We start from the raw sequence: 20,912 nt of genomic DNA, 5'->3' as shown, positions 1-20,912 counted from the left end.
GCATCATGTAGCTACATGTAATTAATGAATTTTTTTACGACATGTAATTGCACGTCTGTCCATCCTGGAAGAGGGATCCGTCCTCAGTCGCTCTTCCTGAGGTTTCTACCATTTTTCCCCCGTTAGAGTTTTTGGGGAGTTTTTCTTATTCGATGTGAGGGTGTGAGGACAGAGGGGTGTCGTACGCTGTAAAGAGACAAACTGTGATTTGTGAAAATGGTCTTTATAAATAAAATTGACGTGAACTGAGTTGACAATAGCTCACTGTAACTTAAGAATTTAGATATAACAGCGAGATTCCTTAAGATTCAAAATATGACCTCAGAGAACATTTCTGGCAGACAGAAAAGTTTATCATTTTTATCTTTTATTTCTTTCTATTTACTTAACCTTTTTAATTTATGTTTTATTTAATTTTCCTTTTCTTTGTAGTTTTATTGCTTTTATTGCTTCTATTATTGTTTTTATTGTTTCTCTTGTTGGCCTATTTCTTTGTAATATTTTGTATTGACATTTTATTTTGCATCTTGAATTATTCGTCCTCTGGTTTTAATTTCAGCCGAACTAAACCCCAGTTTCGTCTCGCTTGTGTTCAGTAGGACTGTTTGGCTTTTCGTCTTTGTCTCCCATCCAGCTTTGCTTTGTTTATCAAAGCACTTTGTAAACTCGGTTTTTAAAGGTGCTATATCAATAAAGTTATTCTTCTTCTTCTTCTTGTTATTATTATTATTATCATCATCATCATCATCATCATCATCATCATGTGTCTGTGTAAATGTGACAGCTGGTGTCTTAAATTTCAGTTTTGCAGAAACCTTTAAGAGCATTAAGCGATGAAACACGCTGCACCGTCAACACACGACAGCAAGTTTCCGAATGAAGAACTTTTTCTGTGTTTCATTTTGGACTCTTCAGAGAGAGTTAATTAATGTCATAATATCAGGCGATAAACATGCGGGAATGAAACTCATGATGCTGCCAGATTATTCTGTCATGGTGTGAGAATGTTCTTGTGACTGGACCTGAGAGTTTGTGCTCATTTCTCAGTGCTGAAGATAATTAAAATATGAGAGCAAACTGAAAATGGAAAAGAAGGACAGAGATTAAACAGACACTGACCAGTCCGGTCTCTGCGACGTAGGTCGGTAAACCGCTAACCAGCGACCAGTGATCTGCCGGAGGATTCCTGAGAGTGAACACAATATGACAAGCAGAAAATTTAACAACCACGAAGTAAATTAATCATGCAAATTACTTTCCTATTCAGTGTTCATATAATTTGACTCTGCCAGGATGAAATAAACACTGTTACATCTTTCAAATCAAATAATGCACGCACAACGTTCAATTTACACAGGTGAGATTATTCTGCAGCGAACAGGAGTTTTTAAAATTTATAAGTACAGCAATGTTGAATAATGGAAAACAAATAATTATTGTCAAAAAGACTATTTTCTGTTACTCAGAATGTATCTCTTCAAACCTTTTATTCTATAAAATGTAAATCATGTTATTCAGCTTAAATGTGCTGCAGTGTGTGTATCTTTGAGGTCTAACAGGCTGAATATATTTCCTTCCTGGAACATTTTTAGGATATTTTTGACAAGAAGTTATATTTTACTTCATACTATACTATGGTTTTTTTAATGACATTTTGGATGTTATGCTATACTGTGATTTTTTCAGCATAATTTGGATGAAATACTAATACTAATATTATGACTTTTTTGTGACATTTTGGATGACGTACTGTTTTTATGATATTTTGGACGATATACTAAACTATGACTTGTTCATGATAATTTGGATGAAATACAATACTGTGACTTTTTTTATTTTAGACAACCCATTTTACTTTGATTTGATTTATTTTAAAAACATTTGAAAAATGCAATGAGCATCTTTGCAAGAAATGTGCGGGAAATTGGAAAAAAAAAAAACTTGAAAATTATGAGATTATGAGATATAAAAAAAAGAAAAAATTTACTATACACTTAAAATATTTTATTTAATATTTAGGGCCATTGTTTATTTTTGAAGATTTTCAGGTCAGATTTATAACATTTTACTAATTTCTCACTGTTTTTTTTTTTTTTTTGGTGCACATCTTGTTAGGTTGCTCATTGCCTTCTTTCCATGTTTTTGAAAAAAACCCAAAAAAAACTAGTTTGCTCAGGTTTCAAAGGGTTAAACTAGATTTCGGTTGTGTCTTACGGTATGACTTTGATGTCCTCTTTGCCGTGGAGGATGTAGTCAATCAGTTTGTAGAAGACAATTTCCTTCAAGAGACACAAAACATAAAAATCAGAGAATGTGTGGACAAGATATTTACAGGTATATAATGCAGGATTCTGCTAAAAAATAGACTCTTTCAGAAGTTATTCCTCTCAGTCATCACTTCTGAACCACTACAAGTGTTTGTCAGTGTATTTATCTGCCCTCTGCCTGTATTTTCCTATTTTCTTCTTATTTTGCTGCAGTCGGGGCGTTTATGGGCAATCAGGTAGTAAACAGCACGAATCAAACATTTTGAACACTGGGCCAAAAACAAATGCAAATACAGCTGAAAAGACAAGTGGACAAAACTTCTGAAAGGAGAGACAATCTGAGAATCCCCTGTGCAGGCAAACACAGAAGGAGAGGATGAAGATCGATGAGGAGATGACGTGTTAAAAACTACCTTTAACTGTGTCATTGTAATAAACATAAAGTAATATAAAAAAAGTAAAATTATATCATTTTTGTTTGATATGAGCAGTTATTTAAAGGTATTTTAGGGGCATTAAATCCTTTATTTATATATTTATTTATTTTCACTTCACTGTAGAGAAAGCAAACGTCTTCTATTTCCACTTTATCACTGAAACATTTAAACAAATTAAGTGCAAAATATTAATATTTGTTAAATCATCTGAAAACTCTTATTGCATTTTGTTGTTGAAGTGAACCCTGAACAATGGAAGAGTTTATGGGTCCATCAGGCTACAACAACAGGATGTAGAATAATACTGAGAAACTGGAAATCTTTTTTTGTTGTTGTTTGGGAAAGTGGGAAAGTGAACATGTTTCTTGATTATGTGTTAAAATAGTTTTGTTCCGATATCCTCGTTAAAAAGATAGATAACATAAAAAAAGACATAAACCCTGAAGGATCATCCCTGATTTTAAGTTTTTAATAACACCACAAGCATTTCATAATTTGGAAAATTAATCCTGATGGGAGTAATCGAAGAAAAGTCACCAAAAAAAAAAAAAAGAAGAACAAAAGATTCATCCTCTATGGGCCAAAAATACTCATCCCTGCACACTTCATGGAAACTGTGCCATGTGTTTCAGAGTTAGTTTTTCGGGGGTTACTGAGAGTCGAGCGTCCAGTTTGACCCGACGGTGTCGCTCTATTTAATGAGCTGTAACTGTAATAGTGATTAATATTTCCTCACCCTGCCGTCAGGAGTTCTGGGTCCGTCGTATGGTGGAACTTCTCCCATAAGAACCGGCCACAGGTCAAAGAACTCCTACACACACACGCACACACACACACACACACACACACACACACACACAGCAGATTTGAAGACGTTAACATCCAGCTGATTCGGCTGCTTCTGTTCTTTCATTATTCAGATGCTCTGACTGTAAATTGGAAACACGTCGAAACACCATTCTGCTTCAAAATGCTAATTCCAGCCTCTCAGCAGCGTGTAATATTTTTCGGTCCGTCTTTGCAAAGTGCACAGTTTCCAAAACACGGACTCAAAAGCTGAGCCACGAGTTTTTGTTTGTTTTTAAGTGCTTTATTCATGAAATCCAGTATTGTTAGCAGACGGCCATCTGCGTCTGCAGACGACATGTGTTGGTTCTCAGATAGCAGGTGTTAGGAATCAGCTGGCAGCTGCCTGTAATTAGGTGACAGCCGCAGACAATAAATAGCATTTATGATGACGTTTTAGTTATCACAAATACACGGGGACTGTACGACTCTGATCAGAAGATGGTTTTAAGTGATACTCCTTTCACCGACACAACGGTTTGAAGCGAAAGAAAAGAACATCGAGACGGAAAAATGGTGCCGATTAGGCGAAGAAACCCCAAAGGAGTTTCTGAAAATATCTCTTCCCAAAAGAGAAAACAGAAACTGATCTCGTCAAAACTGAGCTGGGACAAAAATGGTAGAAACACATCAGTGCATAATTAATAAGAAATGGATGCGTTCAGTTTTAAATCTGTAAGTGTGTCGTTATATGCAGAGGTTCCTTTTTCCAGGGATATCAAGGTTTTTCATGCTAATATAAAGTTTTTATTATACGATTTTGTGAAACATTGCTGCAGTCGAGCTTCATGAGACAAGAAAAAAATGATTCTTGCTCCCAAATCTGCTTGTGCATTAACCCCTTTGAAACATGGAGTGACATCATTTTTATCGTGCTGTTTTCAGAAGTCTTTCACGAGTATTTAGGCCTTTGAGCTCTGAGTAAACTTGTGCATTTTTTTTTCAAAAACATGGTGAAAAAAAGGCAATAAGCAACTTAGTAAGAAATGTTCCATAATTCTTAAGAAATTAGTAGAGTGAGAAAATTTTATTTTTAAAAACTAGGAAAAAACGTCAGGAAAAAGCTGTTGAAAACTATATTATGACTAATTATCATAATTACTTTAAAATTATGTTACAGAATTATTTAATCACTTTATTTCCATTTCCTTTCCAGTTTTATTCCCTTTAAAAAAAAAATCATTGTATTTCATATAATTTCTTGCTAATTTTGGGGTCATTTCTTCTTTTGTTGCTCTTTGCCTTCTCCCCGTGTTTTTGAAGGAAATCAAGCCAATTTGCTTAGGTCTGAAAGGGTTAAAGTTTGGCTAATTTAAGCTTAATTTAGGTGACCTGTCCCCTAAAAATGAGTTGAAGCACCTTTGAGGCATTTCGACAATCTGAAACACTTAAGCACTGATGGAGATCTACAGACAGTGGATTACACTGTCGTTTTTGTGTGTTTTCCAGCTTGTACTCGACTCTGAGTGTGTATCCATGGCAACCCACCTTGGTCTTGGTCATGTCCAGCAGACCCACAGAGTAACGGTCACAGTTGAGGAAGGCTCTGACTGTGTACAAGGCCTTGTGGAACTGCCTCTCTATGTCCGTCATCTCTTCAAACACCTTGCTGGCCGACCACAGCAGCACCTGCACGCGGCAGCAGGAGACGTCACAAAACAGCAGTTACAAAGTTCACGCACACACTTTTGCAATTTTATTTATCAATTTATTATATAATTTTATATACAGTGTTACTTATTTAGTGTTTCTTCTTATGGATGTTATTGAAAACTTTAATTATTTTCAGAGCCAGTTGGAACCGAAATTTCGTTCCATGTACACCGTTGTGTATATCTGGAACGACAATAGAGTTGATCTATCTATCTATCTATCTATCTATCTATCTATCTATCTATCTATCTATCTATCTGTCTATCCAGGTAATATTACAGTTAACAATTTCACTACACAACAAAATCCCATGACTTTTTCACAATTTTCAATGATTTTTACTGATTCTTTGACTTTTCCAGGCCTGTAAAATGTGTCGGTGGGATTCCATTAGTTCATTTACAAGTACTGCATTTTTTGAGTCATTGAATCATCCCAAAAAGCAGCTGACTTGTCAATTCATCTGGGGAGTTTTATCATACTTTTTCACCCAATAGCAATAATCAATTATTGTCATAAACATCTTGAATGCAAGCAGTAAAGGATTGACGGATGTAGGCAGGATGCACCTCGGGGTGGGTGAAATAATCAGAATAATAATCTTTATTTGATTGGCACTTTTAAAGCTTACGCAGAGAATGCTCCCCAAATTAAAAGATTTTTGGAATAAGAATAAAATATCAGAAACTTGCTTTATTACTGAAGTGTGTTTCAGTGGACAATGATGCACAGTGTTGGCTTGACTATTCTGTGAAACCCTGAGTGTTTGTGAACACAGCATGAAAATAAACTTCTTAAAAGGAATAAAGGTTATTCAGGTGCCAACAGAAACAGTGCATGCTCTGCAGCCTCACCTGTCCCCTCCTGGTCTCACAGTTGTGCAGGTAGCTCAGGTGGAAAACTCTTAGCAACAGGTTGGCGAAGTTGAGATACTTTTTTAGAGTCTGGAAAAAAAACAGTACAAACTCTCAGCTGCTTTGAATCATCTAATACTGAGAAATGTAATAATCTCGCCAAAAGATAGCATCCTTTAGCCTCACAGCACCTGTGTATGAATGAGTTTAAACCCTGCAATAACATGACAATATCCAGTTTTATATAATATTTTTGACACTTTTATCTTTGTAGGTAGGTAACATATTTAAAAACGTTGTTAGTTATGTTGTTCAAACTTCCATGTTTGACAGGTGATATTGAAGAAAAAGGTCTCAGTTTTCGTAGGTGGGTTTCCATTGCAGATTTGTGCAAAACTTCAGCGATATTTTCAAAAAGTCAAGAAAACGCAAGAGCTAGATAACTGTGTTTCCACTGAATGATGTTATGCAACTTCTCTGGCGCTAACATTTCAAGAAGCATGGCGATGGATGTTCAAAACATTAGCAGCTTTATTTCTATTGCAGCCATCAAACTAGCCGTATTTATTTCCAATCGAAGGCGACGTAGGCGTGTTATGGAGCAATAATGGAAAGGCGAGCCCCTTATACGTGGGAGCAGCCATGTATGAGGGATTTCTGAGAGCTGATAGTTCACGATTTCACAGAGGAAATGTGGATTCAAAACTTCCAGATGATCCACTCAACTGTTAAAGAGTTATGTGATGCAATAACAGCTCTTGTAGCTCCTGCTGCATCATGAGGGAGCCAGTTCCTACTGACAAGCACATAGACATAACATCATATGACCTAGAAAAGACTAAAAAGTGTTTCCATTGCAGTTTTGCAAAATATGGCTTTTTTGGATCACCTAAAATACCACTTCAGTTTTTTCGAAATTGATGTGTTTCTATTAGGTGCATTTTATATTTGCAATTAACAATTTGCATAATTTGAGGGCTACTGGAAACCCGCCTAGTGCTGCTTGGCAGAGGCTGAGAATGTAATGTAAATCCACACTTTGATTTAGGAATTATTTCTCAACTTATACATCTGACTGACTTTGCGATTGCACTTCACATCCAGTTTCCATTGTTTTGGCAGGAGGGAACAGGCAGTGATTTTTCAGTTTAGCCTTTCCTTGTGACTCTTTGATCACTGTGGCCCGACCCTCTGCACCCACTGAATCTCTCTCCCCAAATGTTCTCTGACAGGCCTCTCTTGGCAGAACAAAAATGCTCTCTTTGCAGCTTTCATAAAGTTAAAAGATTAGAACTGTTAGTTATGATTTGGGAGGCTTTCGACTTGTGTAGCGATACATCAGCAGAGTTTAGGTGACTTGTACAACAGCTGCTGCTGCAGGCCAGAGCAGCAGGAAGGCGCCAACCCAACACATGGCTGATGTTTTTATGCAAATAAACCCACATCAGTTGTTTCAGTCAGATAAAAACAGACTTTCTGTGGTTTGCAGTGAAATTAGGCCACAGGTCTTCAATACACAGAGGGAGCAGATTTTATTTGAGCTTCGATAAAGGCATATTACAGAAAACTGCACCTTTTTTTTGCTTTTATAGCTCATGTGATGTGTAACGCTGTTTGGCGGTACTGCGGCTTTATGGATGCCAAAAGCCATTAAACCAAAAGACGAAGAAAAAGTACAACAAAGTCGCATGACATTCTACAAAACATGACTCGTGGATGGAGGAAGAGACCGAGATCGTCTGGAATCTGATACGAGACACAGAAATTAAAGCGATATTAGATTGGCTTTATTTTTACTGCAATAGAAATAAACCTGCCAAGATTTGGACAACCATCACCATGGTAACTGTAATGTTATGGCGAGAGGAAAAGAGTTGCAACATTGCGAGAGAAGTGGCATAACATCGCTCGATGGAAACGCAGTCATCTCGCAATTGTGTTTTGTCAATTTTTTTTTAAAATATCACTTAAGTTTAGCGCAAATCTGTAATGGAAACCCAGCTAATTATTATTATTATTATTGTTAAAGTCTGTGAGACTTTCATTGTGTTGAATCCCTGTCTGGTCTGCCTGTTAACGACAGAGAACATTTGTAGAAGTGACAAAAGTAAGAAAAGAAAAGGGAAAACACATGAAAGCTGATGTGAAACATATTTTGTTCCTGTGCTGGTTTCTTGTTTTGAGGCTCTTTGTAACTGGGTTTAAAAAGGCGCTTTATCAAGCTGAACACTTTTATCCGAACAGTTTATCTGAGTGACTGAGAATAAAGAGTGCTGAGGGTGTATTTTTTGACGTTACCTCTTCATCCTTGGCAGTGAAGCACGGCCCGTCCACCTTGTTGACGGCCATCATGACGGCCACCATGTCTTTGCCGTTCATGATGGGGATGGCGAGGATGTTCCTGGTCTTATACTCGGTCAGCTCGTCCACAAATTCGCTGTAATGGGGGCTCTATAGAGAGAAAGGGACAGAAAGAGAGAGTGATTGTATGTAATTGCAGCTCTTTGCCCTCTGCATCCTTCATAACTTCCACGCTCGACTTTGATGAACAAACCACTCTCATCCACGAGCGCTGCGAGCAAACGCTTTCCATTATCCACAAACTCAGGGCCCTCTCTGCTGCACTCCACCTACTGCTCCTCCCGAGCAGCAGGGGTCATCAATTGTGTTCCTCCGGGGCGAAACACAGGAAGAGCGGCTCATTAACTGCAAAGAAGGAACAAAAACCCACAGAGAGCGACCCTCAGGGGACCACGATTGGTGACTGAGTCCTGATTTGGGCAAAAGAAGATGTGAGTTTTTTTTTTTTTTCCCTTTTCACAACTGCAACAGAGAACTGGGCAGGAAATTTTAGAGCTGAAAAAATAAACTGCTCTTTGGTGGACAAACAAATCTTGAAACTGTTTCAAACACTAAAACATATCTTTGATACTGCAGTACCTTAATCTATTGTACTTTGTTGGCTGACACGTACAGCGATACACATATATCTGCCATGTGGTCATATCAGCAGATATGTCAAATTACTACTGTTATACTGCTTTATCTGCCCCCTTACCAAACTCACACTCACCCACAGGGGAAAACTCCTAAAAATCAAACGCTGTCATCATCAAAGCTTCATCCTTCACCCTCAGAAATCTTAAACGAATACTTCACCTCCCAAAATGACCATCATGTTCAGTTAAATTGGTGAAGAAAACATGTTTTTTCTTGTATGCCTCTGGTGAAAGAAAAATCCAACAACAGAGAAAATTCTTCATGAATTAAAGGTCATAGGCATCAGCGTTTAACAGTAATATTATAACACACTCTTACACACCTCATAACCACAACATAATTAAAGTCTGATTACAAACACATGCGTTTCACCAAAACTTCACAATCTGAAACTAAACTGAAAGTGAAACTCTGCTGGCAAAAACTGTAACTTTACCTCGCTGAACATGGGAGCTGCTGGTCTACTGCTGCCTTGATTATTATGTCTGTTTGTGTTATTGTGTGACTTTGGACTCACCAAAGTCACACAATAACACAAAGAAAACAATGGAGGCGGTGGTAGACCAGCAGCTCCCGTGTTCAGTGTGATGAAATTACTCTTTTTGCCAATAGAGTTTAAAGAGATCATGAATACGTTTCACTTTCAATTTTAAGTCATAAGGCTTCAGCTGAAAAGCGTGTTTGGGAAGAGCTTAGTTTAAGTCTGGATAAATGAGACTTGATTATACTACAGGAGCTATGTGAGAGTTTGTGAACTGACGTTTTGCTAAAGTTTTGTTGTTTTTAAATGTGGACTCTTATGAGTTCAATTCATCGAGAATTTTCTCCATTTTTCTTGTTGTTGCAGTGGAAACGTAATGTTCTTCACAAATTCAACAAAACGCCAGATGAGCAATTGAAATGCAAATGATCATTTTGCGGGTGACAAATTCCCTCAATACAACTGCTGTCACACGCAGAGCAAAAACACCTGAATCATATTTTTTTACACCAAAATTAGCACATCAGTATCAGTATCGACCCTGAAAAACCAAATTGGTTGGCCCCAAATAAATACTCGTGTCGCAGGTGTGAGTGCCTGCTGTTACTTTTCCCATTGCATTAAAAAGCGTAATGTTGGCGGCTGTTAGCAGGTTTTTGTGCAGTGAAAAAGGGGCTCAGTAAACTCACTCTACCCAGCAGCACATACACAGACTGGATGATTTAACGAACGTGACAGCATGTATAGAACTGTGACATGTTTGCCTGAAACACAGACCTGCCCTTTGTCAGTCTTGTTATTTTTATTTTGGATTTGTGCATCTGTTTGAGCATCAGTAATGAGATTAGAGCAGCCTTCATCCTGCACCGCTGACTAAACGAGTAAATAATCCTTTGTATTCATTAATGTCTAAAGTTTTTTCTGGCCCGGAGTGTGGCAGCAGTCCAGGAAATGAAGGGGGAGAAATCACTATGAGCGAGACAACGCTGATCCTGGATCAGCACCACACAGTAGCTGATTCAACTGAAGCCTCGCACAGCTTACAAATAAACCCGTCCCAAAGATCTGGGCAGTTTGACAGCTTGTTATTGGCTGACCTTTGACCCCCTAAAGCCCAGAGAAGTCTTCATCCTGCTTGTTATCCTCAGCTGAAGCTTTGCTGTGACCTTTGCCTACAGCTCAACACTTTAGAAATATAAGCTAAGTACATGATTTTGGTATGACAAAAAAACCCCACAAATTACAGATGTATATCCACTGTTTATGTCTGCATATCATTTTTGTTTAAATATTCCAGGTGTGTTTTGCTGTTCACTCTCTGTCTGCTCCCAAATGATTGTGCACACGGTGTGTGTGAGATTGTGTGCAGCTAATGTATGTGTTTGTATGTATATGTATGTGTATATCTATGTATGAATGTGTAGTTGTATATATATGATATACTGTGTCAATCAATCCTCACTCACATCCTACAATCGCAAACACACACACGCGCACGCACGCACGCACGCACGCACGCACGCACGCACGCACGCACGCACGCACGCACGCACGCACGCACGCACGCACGCACACACACACACACACACACACACACACACACACACACACACACACACACACACCTGTATACAGGTTCTGCTAGACTTGACTAGACTCTTTTTTTGCCACTTAACCTACATACCATCATATTGAACACTTGTTTTATCCCCTTTTAATTTTTTTTAGTTGTTCATTTCACAATAAACAAAGTAAAAATAAAAGAAAACATAAAAAATGAGTACTATAGTTTTTCGAATGTCTTAAAACATCATTAAAAAAGTCACAGTATGTTCCAAAAACATGAAAAAAAACTTTATATAGTATTTTTTAAAAAAATGAAAAAGTCATATAATAGTATGTTGTAAAAAATAATGAAAAAAAACTTTATATAGTATTTAAAAAAAAATGAAAAAGTCATATAATAGTATGTCGTAAAAAATAATGAAAAAAAAACCATAATAGTATAGTATGACATCGAAGAAAAAAAAACGAAAAAACCCCGAAGGAAACATTTGACACATTAGGTGGACATCTCTGCTCCCTAAAAAGAAATCTAAATACGTTGGAAGAATACCGTGCAACAGAATAGATTAAAGGTGCGTTATTGTGCTGAGTCTGTGAAAACGGCTCCGAGCCTGTGTGACCTCTGGGAGTAATCTGGGATCGCTCTAATTCGGGACAGATTAACCAGCTTCATCTGCAGCCTCCCCCGCCGACGCTCTGCACCTTCCTCACACCCCCTCGATTAATAACCACACCTCAGACAACACTCAGTTTGGAAATCCACACGAACAGAAGAACGTGGAGAAAAGGCCGAGCTGCTGCTCATAATCCCAGTGACACATCACAATCCCAAATTCCACCTACAAGAGTCCTGACTGGTTGAGCGGCCTGTGCTGGATTGGAGAGAGACAGTGACTCCCAGTCACTGCATCGCTCTGAAAGGCCGTCCTCGGTGCATTAGCATCATAAAGCCAACCAATTATAGGGAAACATTAGCCATTCCTCCGCTGCGACGGGGGAGACTGAGGCTTGGAGGCTTTGATATGGTTCCAGTCGCCACATTTCCCATCCTGCTTTCATGTGTTTGTGTGAGGCTGCGGCGTGACGCCGATGTTTGCTCTGTTGTGGCTCTCGGCAAAAGGCACAACAGGCCGGCCCTGGCAGCAGAACCGACAAAAAAACCAAACGGGAACCATCGACCCGGGTGTGTGTTTTGTTTGTACGTCGGCAGCCGAGCTTTCTAATCTCCCATGAAATGAAGCGATTGAACTGATACTGAGGAGGGCTTGTAATCCATCAGTTATGCCGAGTGGGCTGCTGCCTTATTAAGTGTAAATGTCACAGTAACAGTTGGTGCAGGACTCTGCAGGAGGGAGGAGGTGGAGGTGAAGCGGACCTGCAGGAGCAAACTTTAAGTGTACGTGGGAATAAGCTCGCCTGCCGTTTTCAAATGTCAAAGGTATTGGCTGTAATGAGATTGAGCCGGCTTTGGATGGAGGGAATTAGTGGAGGGGACACGGTGGTTTCAGGGCGCCATCTGGTGGTTAAACTGAAGCAGAGCGACGGCAGACAGGTTTTCCCTCCATCTCATAACTGGGAGTTAAAGGGTTCCTGCTGCTTAACCCTTTGACGCCTAAACAAACTGGGTTAATTTCTTTCAAAAACATGGAAAGAAGGCAAAGAACACCTTAACAAGGAATGACCCAAAATTAAACAAGAAATTAGCAAAAAAAAAAAACATTTAGAAAAGCATTTTTAACTGAAAATTAGAAGAAAAAATGTAAACAATGCAAACAAACAAGGAAATGACCTGAAAAAATTCAGTAACATTATTTAGAATATATTTTCTGGTAATTGTGAATATAGTTGTAGTTATAATAATGTCCTCTATCTTTTTTACTTAGACATTTCCCCTTGCTTTTTTTCTTTTCTCTTTAAATATATTTTTGAATCTACTAATATCCTGCAATTTGTGGAACTTTTTTGACAAGCTGCTAATTGCCTTTTTTTCCCTCATGTTTCTGAAAGAAATTGAACCAATTTGCTCCGAGTTCAGAGGCTTAAATACTGATGAAAGAATGAAATGAAAGAAAGAAATGAAAGAATCTGAAAATTTTGCGCAAATGTGGAAACTAAATAGTTACATTCAGACTGTTCAGGTCAAAAAATGCTCAATTGAAACCCATTCAAACTGACATTTTTGATTCCACAGCCATCAGAGCAGAAAAACATCACTTGTATTATTTCTGGGTGTCATTCTGGACTTTTGCCATGGAATTTGCAATTTTTACTATTTTCCACCTATTATTAGTATTTTCGAAAGACTGTAGTATTCACCTTTACCATATTTGGCATATGGAGAAAATACATGCTATTTCCACTAGGTGCACTGACACAATTAATGCTACGGCAAATCAATGACATATCCCAGACTGTGATGATAAAAAAATCTATTTTGCATGTAGTATATTGAAAATAGTTTATCTTTTGTGTTTTTTTCCATCTAAAGACATAGTGGCATCATGTTTACACTCCCAGTCTTTTCAGAATCTTTTAGGATTGTGAAAGTTGTGTAGTGAATCTGCAGCTTTAGTTTCACTTTCACTGCAAATGACCTGCTGCTGCTCCATCTGTGCAGTCTGAGCTCTGCTATAAATAACATAACGGTATATATAATATAGACTTTATATATATATATGCCAACAGTTCTCTGAATGAACAGCCCATCTCCAAAAACATTAAATCAGTTTGAGGCAGCAGATGTTATAACTGTGGCACGCTGCCACAGACATGTAAGGAAAGATTTTTTAATGAATAATTAAACTATTAACGTGGTTCTGCCCTCAGTCCACATCACTCCTTGATCACTTGAGAAAATCAGACACACGAAAACAATAAATATGTGTATCTACCTCAGACACGTCGGTAATGTTGACCATCTTCTTGCTGGTCGCCACGTGGCCCACGATGCCCATATCCAACGGGTACACAATCTCACTGTCAGGCGGCACCAGGCAGTCATCAAACGCAGAGTCTTTACTGACATTAAATAACCTGCAGGAAAATATAAAAACACAAAAGTATAATGTGCTAAGCAACTAAAGCAGGTTTTCTTCTTTGATTTTTTTTTAGTATAATTTAGGTTAGTCACGATAATGAAGTTAGCGGCTGATCAAACGATATATGGACATGACCTGGATTATTTTGCTTACCTGATTTGCCCGTTGTGTTTACTTGTGTTTTTGTTTACACAAGCATGTCAGCGACATGATGCCAGAATAAACAGAAGGGTGTTCCCAACCACTGAAAGGGTTGGACCCTTTTTCAGGCCAAATTGACAGAAAAAAGTTATACTGAGATGTGTTTTGATGTAATTTCTGGTCGTGCTAAGTCTATGTTTTGGTTGTGTACTTTTATTTTATTTGAGTTTTTTTATATAGGATATTTTAGCTTTTTTCACATTCAAATATGAATAAATATTTTGAAGAATTAAAAGTACCTTGCTCTTTGAAGGGGTCTACTTGCATTATTGTGCTATTATATTAGTAGCAGTGTGGCCGCAATTATTGATTGCAATTATTTCTGAGACAAAAAAATCATCCCTTCAAAAGTCGTAATCGTGAAGGTCATGGCTAATATATATACTGTATTCTTCTAATCAAACAGTAACCTGAAGGAGTCTATCGCAGGCATGGAAATGTATAACTGCATTAACACGATGGTACCACAAAAGCTGAAATGGATTAAATATATAGCAAAAAGAACATTTTTTCTTCTCTATTTGTCTCACCTGCTAATGTAATAATCCCGTAACATGAAATCACCCATGAATTTTGAATGATTTATGAACTCTCCTGAAATGGTTTATTATTATGCGTATTTAATTTTTAATTTTTTTCCTTCTTTGTCTCTGTCTTTATATACACATATTTATACATATCGTCTTTGTTTACCATATTCTGTATGTTATTGGTTTTGTTCATTTAACTTTTAAAAAAAGCTGAATCACTCAGCTAACATTCTCTTATTTCATAAAGCTGCCAAATGTGAGTTTCTGGATCTGTATGAATATGAATCAGTGTGCAGGTGAAAAACAGCATCTGTGTTCATTCAGTTTGGTTCCCTGAAGATTTGCCAGAAACTGTAAGTAATGCGCTCCGTGCGGGCAGAGGACAGAAATGTCTCCTCACCAGGTGATGATGAGGAGGAGGAAATAATAATGCAAACAGAAACAGGAAGCTGTTCGACTTTAAAACAGTGACAGACTCACAGTTTGAGTCCTGTAGGGTTTATTATGGGAGAGTAAAGCCTTCACTTGAGAAAAAAATATTTGTTGTCTTTCTGAATTAACCAGATTTTTATCTCAGAAAATGTGTAAAAATGTATTTTCCTCTTTTTCAGAATTAATGAGATGATATTTTTTTGGAGCCATCATATTTTCATATTAAATGGATTAAGGTGTTTTAAAGAGCAGTGTGTGAACTTTAGAGGTTTTTAGTGTCGTCTGGCAGTGAAAGCAGGTTGACCTGAAACTTCTCCCAGTTAAAATCCCTCCAGTGTTCATTGTTCAGGAGTTTTTTGGGTTTGTTTTTGTCCAGGAGTCATATTCTCCACAGAAGTCTCTACCTCCCCAAAACAAACGAATCTAGGGACTAAAGCCGATAAAAAAAAAAAAAAAAAAACGCGGCACACGCACTGGTACCTCCCGGCACCTCCGCCAAACCGCGGCACAAGCACTGGCACCTCGCGGCACCTCCTGGCAAGCAGTGGCACACGCACTGGCACCTCCCGGCACCTCCTGGCACCTCCCGGCACGTCTCGGCAACCAGTGGCATCTGCTGCGACTGCTGCGACTGCTAGCGGCACCTATCTGCGGCATCTGGGGGTGCCACACGAGGTGCCACAGTTAGGTGCCGCTGCCGCAAATTGAGCTTGCTGTCTCTCCAAAACAAACGAACTTTCCACAAATTGCTAGAAATCTTTAGATTTGGAAATTTATTTTTTAAAGAAGAAAGGGAGAATGTCCAAAAACTATATTTAGAATTGTCATAATTATATATTTAAAATTATTTTACAGAATTATTATTTTTTAAGTCCTTTTTTTAGGTCATGTACCTTATTTTTCTATGGTTTTTTTTTGGTCTAATTTTCAGGTTTGTTTTTACAGGCATTTCTTCGTCTGAGAGTTAAAGGGTTAAAATTAAAAGTAAATCCCCAGTAACCTGGTCGCCAGCTCGGCCGTCCCGTTCCTCTGCCGGTACATGAAGAGACTCATGCGGTCGGCCCTCATCATGTAGCTCAGGTGCCTCATGAGGTTGAAGACGGCCTTCTCCATGTTCAGGTTGTCCTGAATGTCCCGCACCAGGTCGAAGAGGATCTCGCTCTCGTCCACCATGGTCAGGTCGTGGAACGTGCTGATGTCTATCGTCGCCTTGCGGTTGTTGTCCAGCAGGTCTGAGATGACCTTGGGCCTGAAGTTGACGTCGTAGTACTGCTTGGCGAACTTCGGGTTGGCATCCAGGAACTGCTCTGCTGCCGCTGCGTCCACCATGGCTGCTGCCGGGGACAAAGTGAGACTGAGGAAACTCTCACAGATCTCTCAGAAACCAGATAAAACAACGAATGATTAACAGTTACACTTGTAGGCACTAAACTCTTTTTTGATGCTGGTTTTTATTGGTCCCGCTGGCTTTGCAATATAATTCTATATGTGCATACACTGTAAAAATGTCCGTAAAATTAACAGCAAAGTGCTGTAAAATCATGACATCATAAAAACTGTAAACAGAATAAACAAAGAAACAGTGTTTAAATTAAAGGGATATTTGGTAAAACACTGAACCAAACTGTTAATTTTAAATTAAGAATATGTTGAAATTCTGATATTTCTTTGTAGAATTTTCAGATTACTATAGTATGTTTTTTTTTTTACAGAAAGAAAGCAAATTACATTTTACAAATGAATCTGCTTTACAGATAAACATGTAGCCTACAAATTAATTTTACAATGGATTTTAAAAGTTCTGAGTGTTACATTTGAATGTTCCTTAAAACTTTTAAAACTTTTCTATTGATATTCACTCTTAAAATGAATAAATTGTTTTTACCATAGAAAAATTTGCTTTTTAGGAAACCTTGTGCAACACCTTGGCCAAGGGACTACAGATGAGTTCAATCAATCAATCAATCAATGAGCTGAGTCCTTTATAAAAGATATGAATTGAATTAAATGTAAAAAAAGATGTATTATGATAATATTTTTAGTCATATTGTCCAGCTCAGGTTTGGTGCTGGGCAGGTAGTGTACAGGTGGTTATTATTTAGGGTTGTGTTTTGTGTATTGTAATCTATAGAGATATGATGTTTCGTTATACGGCAGCTTCTACACATTTAGAAGCGCCGTGCACTTTATGACTGCTTGTTTCAAAGTGTTTATTATGTTTATATTAATTTTTATGTTGTGATATGTCCGAGGTCCTTCACACAGAAAGTCATCAGTAAATTACATGTGTCTCACAGATCTAACAGAGTCATTTAATAAAGTGTAAACGCTCCTACCTGTAATAGTCCTTGTGTTGTCTCCAGCAGAGCGTAATCCCTCTGTCCTACTAACCAAATCTGCAGGTGTCTGAGAAAAGAAAGGGGATTATCAGGATGGTTTTAAACGGTCATGTGTGGACATAAGCTTGCATCCAATTACAACACTGGGATTACAATGCACCTTTGCATGTTTAACCCTTACGGCACTTTAATATTACATAAATATCATTTTCTACTTTCATTGAGTTTACGTTTTAAATCAACATCAGTCCTAATCATAAATATCAAATATTTATAATTTTCAGAATTTTAACCCTTTAAACGCCAGGTTTTTGCCATGATGAATAAAATACGACTACTACTACTACTACTACTAATAATAATATTATTAATAATTATTATTATAAGAATTTTGTTTATTAATGCGGGATTACCACAGGCTGAGATATGTTAATGATTAACAGCAACATGATTTTTATACATTATTTTTGTGCAGTGTCAAATACTCATACCACTCTGTACACAAATTGTGATTTTCAAAATAAGGCTATAAAAAATTATACAGTAATATAATTTTCTACTTTCACTGAGTTTATTTTTAAAACCAACATCAGTCCTAATCATAAATATCTAATATTTATTAATTTACAGAATTTTAACCCTTTAAATGCCAGGTTTTTGTCATGATACCAATATGTTTTTAGAAGGAAAGAAATTAAAAAATATAATTATTTTCAATATAATACATGCAAAGTAGATATTATTTTAATCACAACCTGGGATATGTCAATGATTTGCAGCAACACCGACTGTCATAGTGCTTCTAGTAGAAATTCCATTTTCTCCATATGCCAAATAAGGTAAAAATGACGTCATCAGGTGGAAAATAGCAACAATGACAAATTCCAAGGCAAAAGCCCAGAATGAAACCCAGAAATAATACAATGCTTGTTTTTATGCTTTGATGGCAATGGTGCATTTTTTGCATTTAACAATATAAATGAAACTCCAAGATTGAACAAAAATACACAATCTTGACAAAATGTATGTCATATGCACGAACACAGTCAAAATTATCAAAAATTATGACTGAAAAGCGCGTAAAATGCCCCAAACACTGAGAATCGTTTGTATCACTACAGGTCAGCATCAGCACTTAGATGTTCTCGTGCAGCATCATGAAAATGAATATTCATGGCATACAGACTATTAAAGTGAAATATTCTGTTCATCAGCCTCAAACTAACAGCCTGTTTGCATCACCTGCACAGTGTGTCACAGTATTACACTCACTGTCTCCCGTCGCTCGTATTGCATCACGCATCATGTGGTGATGATCTGCAAACATCAGTCACCCTCACACCCTCTCTGAGAAATCCGAGAGAGAGAATAACAAACAGCGAGAACAGAAGTCATATCTCTGCTGGTGCCAAAATAAACCCTTTCAGATTTGTGCAGCTGCTTTCACTTGGATGGTGTCAATCAGTGACGGCCCGTTGAGAGAGGTGCAAAGCATAAAGAGCGCTCACTAATCCTGGATACTCCATAATCAAACTGTAACAGCAGTTACGTGAGTAACTGGCTTATTAGACCTGAGAAGAGAGGGGTGGCGGGACAGCTCCAGCTGACACATTCAGATTTACCATTGTCGGGTTTTTCAGTGTCCAGTGTATCTACAGGTATCTGACACTTAACATTTAATGTTTTAAAGATCATTTTAACCCTTAGGGTCTGTTTGGTGCATTTTAAACAATTTTCATTCTTCATATTTTGATAATTGTGGCTGGTTTCATGCAACTAGCATACATTTCAGCAAGACAGTGTATTTTTGTTTAATCTTTGAATTTACAGCTCAGCTCCTACAATAAGTCTAAAACACGCTGCATAAACAAAACTGTTACATTCAGACTGTTAAGTGCAAAAATATACGCCATTGAGACCCATCAACACTGACATTTTTGATCCCACACACATCAAAGCATAAAAAACACGCTTTGTATTATTTCTACGTTTCATTTTGGGCTTTTTCCTTGGAATTTGTCATTTTTACTATTTTCCACCTGATGATGAAATTATTTACCTCATTTGGCACATGGAGTAAATACATGCTATTTCCACTGGCTGTGCTGTCACAATCAATGTTGCTGCTAATCACTAACATATCCCAGACTGTGATAATCAAAAATAATAATTATAATATACTTAGCATGTAGTATACTGAAATAAAACAAAGTTTTTTGTTTTTGTTTTATTTTTCATCTAAGAGCATAGTGGTATAATGACAAATTTTGTGTGCAAAACAGTGTGAGTGTGTGTATCCTACACTGCACAATGAAAACAATAACATTTAAAAATCAATGTTTTGGACATGGGGCGACCACTCTACCATTATTATTTTAAATACAAGTTGTAAACGCAGTAGCATAATGTACATATTTAATATTTTATCTTTAGATTTACAGACATCTTGTTTTACCCTAATTTCTGCTTTATTATAATTCTATATGCTTTACTTTAGAGCAACTATAAAACAGTATTTCTTTTTCTGATGGGTAAGAAAACCCTGTTGTTCCTGATTTTAATGATTATAATTACAATAACCACACAAAGTAGCTTCCTTTGCTATAAGCCGAGGCAGGTTCATGGGCATGAGGCAATGCCCCCAAAATGCTCCATCTGCCCAACTAACTCCAAACATAGGCGTCCAAAAAAAAAAAAAAATCACACTTTGAGCAGTTATTGTCATACTCAACTTGCCCATACATGTTTCTACGATTTTGGGACAATCTCCGATTTTAGGATATTTCTCAGATTTTAGCAAATTTTCAGAATTTTAGGACATTTCTGAGATTTTAAGACATTTTCAGGATTTTACTACATTTCTAGGATTTCAGGACATTTCTTAGATATAAGGACATTTCTAGCATTTACGGTGATTTCAATGATTTTGGGACATTTCTAGGATTTCAGAACATTTCTAGGATTTCAGAACATTTCTAGGATATTAGGACATTTCTAGGATATTAGGACGTTTCTAGGATTTCAGGATGTTTCTAGGATTTGAGGACATTAGGTTTTAGCTAGGACCTCTGTCAGGGGTGCAGGGGATGCTCTGGCACTTTTTTGATGCTGTTTTATGCACTCTGAGACCTTATGTATACCAACAGCACAAAAACAAAATTTCCACAGTGAATCACTTTATTTTCATTGTAAATTAGAAAATTGTTGGGAAAGCATCCCACACCCTAGAGGGGGCCATTTATGCCAAAAGGCATAAAATTGAGCTTGT

General features: G+C 37.5%; 1 protein-coding gene across 1 annotated transcript in view; it reads right to left on the bottom strand.

The window, feature by feature from the left end:
- Positions 1–16,634, bottom strand: part of pde6a (phosphodiesterase 6A, cGMP-specific, rod, alpha) — a 40,834-nt gene extending 24,200 nt beyond the window's left edge. The window contains exons 1-8 of the mRNA XM_042493607.1: positions 16,306–16,634; positions 13,996–14,137; positions 8,356–8,508; positions 6,058–6,147; positions 5,039–5,179; positions 3,441–3,515; positions 2,215–2,279; positions 1,120–1,186 (exon numbers count right to left, since the gene is read on the bottom strand). Of these exons, the coding sequence (XP_042349541.1) occupies positions 1,120–1,186; positions 2,215–2,279; positions 3,441–3,515; positions 5,039–5,179; positions 6,058–6,147; positions 8,356–8,508; positions 13,996–14,137; positions 16,306–16,634 (1,062 nt within the window). The remainder of the gene's footprint in view (positions 1–1,119; positions 1,187–2,214; positions 2,280–3,440; positions 3,516–5,038; positions 5,180–6,057; positions 6,148–8,355; positions 8,509–13,995; positions 14,138–16,305) is intronic.
- Positions 16,635–20,912: the final 4,278 nt, after the last annotated feature.

Source organism: Plectropomus leopardus, chromosome 9 (genome assembly GCF_008729295.1).
Source record: "Plectropomus leopardus isolate mb chromosome 9, YSFRI_Pleo_2.0, whole genome shotgun sequence".
Lineage (NCBI taxonomy): Eukaryota > Metazoa > Chordata > Actinopteri > Perciformes > Serranidae > Plectropomus > Plectropomus leopardus.
This window is presented reverse-complemented; position numbering and strand designations above follow the sequence as displayed.